Here is a 4,008-nt window from a genome sequence, read left to right on the forward strand (position 1 = left end):
ATACAAATATATGTTTTATGAATAAATAAATTGGAAATATATATATATATATAAATATATTTAATATATACAAAATTCAAGTATGTTTTTTAAAACAGTAATTTATCATTTTGAAGAGAAAAAAATATATATATATATATATGTGCAAAAAAATTAAACAGCATTTTTTACTAATAAATACAAATAGATGTTTTATGAATAAATAAATTGGAAATATATATATATATAAATATATTTAATATATACAAAATTCAAGTATGTTTTTTGAAACAGTAATTTATCATTTTGAAGAGAAAAAAAAGAAAAGAAAAAATAAATTACATATATATATATATATGTGCAAAAAAATTAAACAGCATTTTTTACTAATAAATACAAATATATGTTTTATGAATAAATAAATTGGAAATATATATATATATATAAATATATTTAATATATACAAAATTCAAGTATGTTTTTTAAAACAGTAATTTATCATTTTGAAGAGAAAAAAAAAAAATATATATATATATGTGCAAAAAAATTAAACAGCATTTTTTTACTAATAAATACAAATAGATGTTTTATGAATAAATAAATTGGAAATATATATATATATAAATATATTTAATATATACAAAATTCAAGTATGTTTTTTAAAACAGTAATTTATCATTTTGAAGAGAAAAAAGAAAAGAAAAAATAAATAATATATATATATATATATGTGCAAAAAAATTAAACAGCATTTTTTACTAATAAATACAAATAGATGTTTTATGAATAAATAATTTGGACATATATGTATATATAAATATATTTAATATATACAAAATTCAAGTATATTTTTTAAAACAGTAATTTATCATTTTGAAGAAAATAAAAATTAAAATATATTTATATATATGTATGTGTGTAAATACTGTATACGTGCAAAAAACAAACAGCAATTTATACTAATGAATACATTTTTTATGAATAAATACATTGGAAATATATAAATAATAAAACTACAATCTATAATAAATACATACATACAAAATTTAATACATACAAAATTCAAGAATGTTTTTCAAGACAGTAATTTATTTAAAACTATATATATATATATATATATATATATATATATATGTATATATATATATCATACATACACACACACACAATTAAACGGCAATTTATACGTGATATATTAATACATACATTTTTATGAGTAGATCAATGAAAAATATATAAATGATAAAAGCACAATTTATGATAAATACAAATAAAGAAAAGATAAATAAAATATACACTAAATACAATTTTAAAAAATTATTTTAAAACAAATAAAAATTAAATACAGCAATAAGCCTAATACAAGTTTGTCTTTTAAAGCAGTAATTTATAACTTTGAAAAAAACAACTAAAAAAAAAAAATATATATATATATATATATACATACATATATATATATGTGTGTATATATTTGTGCAAAAAAACTAAACAGCAATCTATACTAATGAATAAATACAAATAGATGTTTTATGAATAAATACATTGGAAATCTATTAATAATAAAACCACAATCTACAATAAATACAAATGAAAAATAAATAAATGTAATATATACAAAATTCAAGTATGTCTTTTAAAAAATCATTTATTTAAAAAAAAAAAAAAATATATATATATATATATATATATAAAATGAAAAATATATAAATGATAAAACCACAATTTATGATCAGTACAAATAAAGAATACATAAATAAAATATACACTAAATGAATTAAAAAACAATTTATATTAAAACGAATACAAATTGAATACAGCAATAAGCTTAATACAAGTTTGTCATTTAAAGCAGTAATTTATAATAAAGCAAATTTAATCTATACAAAGTAACAGCTGTTTATACTAATAAATAAATACCAAAATGTTTTATGAATAAAAAAAAAATGTAATAGTAATAGAAATGCAATAGTTGATAAATATTAATGAATACATTAATAAAAACAATTAAAACAGCAATTTATATTAAAACAAATAGTGAAAAACTAAAGCTCAATTCAAGTTGTACTAATAAATAAATACAAATATTTTTTTTATGAGGAAATAAATTAAAAATATATATTAATATTAAAAATGCAATTCATAATAAATAGAAATTAATAAATGGAATATATACAAACGTTTTTTTTTTACAGCAATTTATACTAATAAATATATATTTTTTAAATGAATAAATACATTAAAAATTTATAAATAACAAAACAATAATGGTAGGTACGAAAAACACTAACCTACTTATTGTTCATTGTCTGAAATGGACTGTCTTTAGGTTGAAGTTGGTTTTTTTTGGAGACACTTAGTGGTCAAATATTCATGAAAGTTCATGACGTAGTGATGCGGACACGATTGTTACTGGATACTTTCTAATACACTTCTGCCTTGGAGACTTTGTATGTGTGAGTAATTATTGATATTGAGAAATTGTTGAATGATTATTACCTACTGTATGTCTAGCCTGCGTGCTTAGCTGTGGTGTAGCTGCTACTACGGCTCATCTCTCACGGCAGTTTTCACCCTCATGCAGGCCCAGTCCCTCCGGTGGAGACTTTAGTCCTGGGGGGTCTGCTGGTGGTCCTGCTGGTGGTCACGGGGGTGTTTGGGAGGCTGTGGGTCCGCTCCAGAAGGTTCTACCCGGCCAGGGAGGCCCAGCTCACCTTGTCCAACATCCAGCACATCTCAGAGGTGGCCTCGTGAGACTCAACCATGAAATAAAGACTTTCCCTTCAACAACTTTCTAGAGAATACTAGAGAAGAGCCCAATGAGATATTGCAAGGGGAAAAGAGCGATATAAAAGTTGTCTTTCTTTCTATATTAAAAACTATTTAAGTCTGTTTCCGCCACAAAAAGAAAAAAGTCACAATTATTAAATATAAAGTCGAATTTATGAAATAAGAAAAGTTGGCATCATAATTTTATTTTCATAATTTCGATTTTTAATCTCATAATTATGACTTTCTATCTCTTACTTTTGACTTTTTGTCATAAATTGGATTTTTTTTCATAATTTCGTCTTTTTATCTCATAATTATGAGTTTTTATCTCATAATTATGAGTTTTTATCTCATAATTATGAGTTTTTATCCCATGATTTTGTCTTTTTATCTCACAATTATGACTTCCTATATCATACTTTTGTCTTTTAATCTCATAATGATTTTTTATCTCAAAATTGGGACTTTATTTCATAATTTTGTCGTTTTATCTCACAATTATTACTTTTTTTTTATCCCATAATTTTTATCTCACAATTATTAACTTTTAATCCCATAATTACAATTTTTTTATCTCATAATTTTGACTTTGTTTCTCATACTTTTGATTTATAATCTCATGATTTTTTAGCTTTTAATTATTACTTTTTATCCCTTTATTATGAGTTTTTATCTCATAATTGTGACTTTTTTATCTCATAATTATGAGTTTTTATCCCATAATTGTTTTATCTCACAATTGACATTTTATCCCATAATTACAACTTTTTATCTCATAATTATGACTTTTTATCTCATAATTATGAGTTTTTATCCCATAATTTAGTTTTATTTCACAATTATGACTTTTTATCCCATAATTACAACTTGTTATCTCATAATTATGACTTCCTATGTCACACTTTTGTCTTTTAATCTCATGATTTTTTTATCTCAAAATTGGGATTTTATTTCATAATTTCGTCTTTTTATCTCACATTTATTACTTTTTATGTCATAATTTCTGATTTTAAATTTTTTTCTTATTAAATTATTAGAAACACCCTGAATTATGATTTGATTGTAATAAGTGATCACTGGTAGAAGGTAAGCCTCTAAAAATACCCCAATGGTAAGTCATAATTATGAGATATAAAATCGAAATTGTGAGATGAAATGTTTTGCCTCATAATTTTTTATCCCATTTTTACGAGTTTTTATCTCATAATTATGGCTTTTTATCTCATAATTATGAGTTTTTATCCCACAATTGTATCTTTT

The 4,008-nt window shown here is 21.7% G+C and overlaps 1 protein-coding gene across 1 annotated transcript in view; it reads left to right on the plus strand.

Annotated features, from left to right (window-relative positions):
• The window catches only part of si:dkeyp-110a12.4 (alpha-tectorin), a 12,892-nt gene extending 9,955 nt beyond the window's left edge, over positions 1 to 2,937 (plus strand). The window contains exon 9 of the mRNA XM_062040768.1: positions 2,561 to 2,937. Within this exon, the coding sequence (XP_061896752.1) occupies positions 2,561 to 2,730 (170 nt within the window). The 3' untranslated portion in view covers positions 2,731 to 2,937. The remainder of the gene's footprint in view (positions 1 to 2,560) is intronic.
• Positions 2,938 to 4,008: the final 1,071 nt, after the last annotated feature.

The sequence above is a fragment of the Entelurus aequoreus genome, linkage group LG03 (genome assembly GCF_033978785.1).
Source record: "Entelurus aequoreus isolate RoL-2023_Sb linkage group LG03, RoL_Eaeq_v1.1, whole genome shotgun sequence".
NCBI classification, from domain to species: domain Eukaryota; kingdom Metazoa; phylum Chordata; class Actinopteri; order Syngnathiformes; family Syngnathidae; genus Entelurus; species Entelurus aequoreus.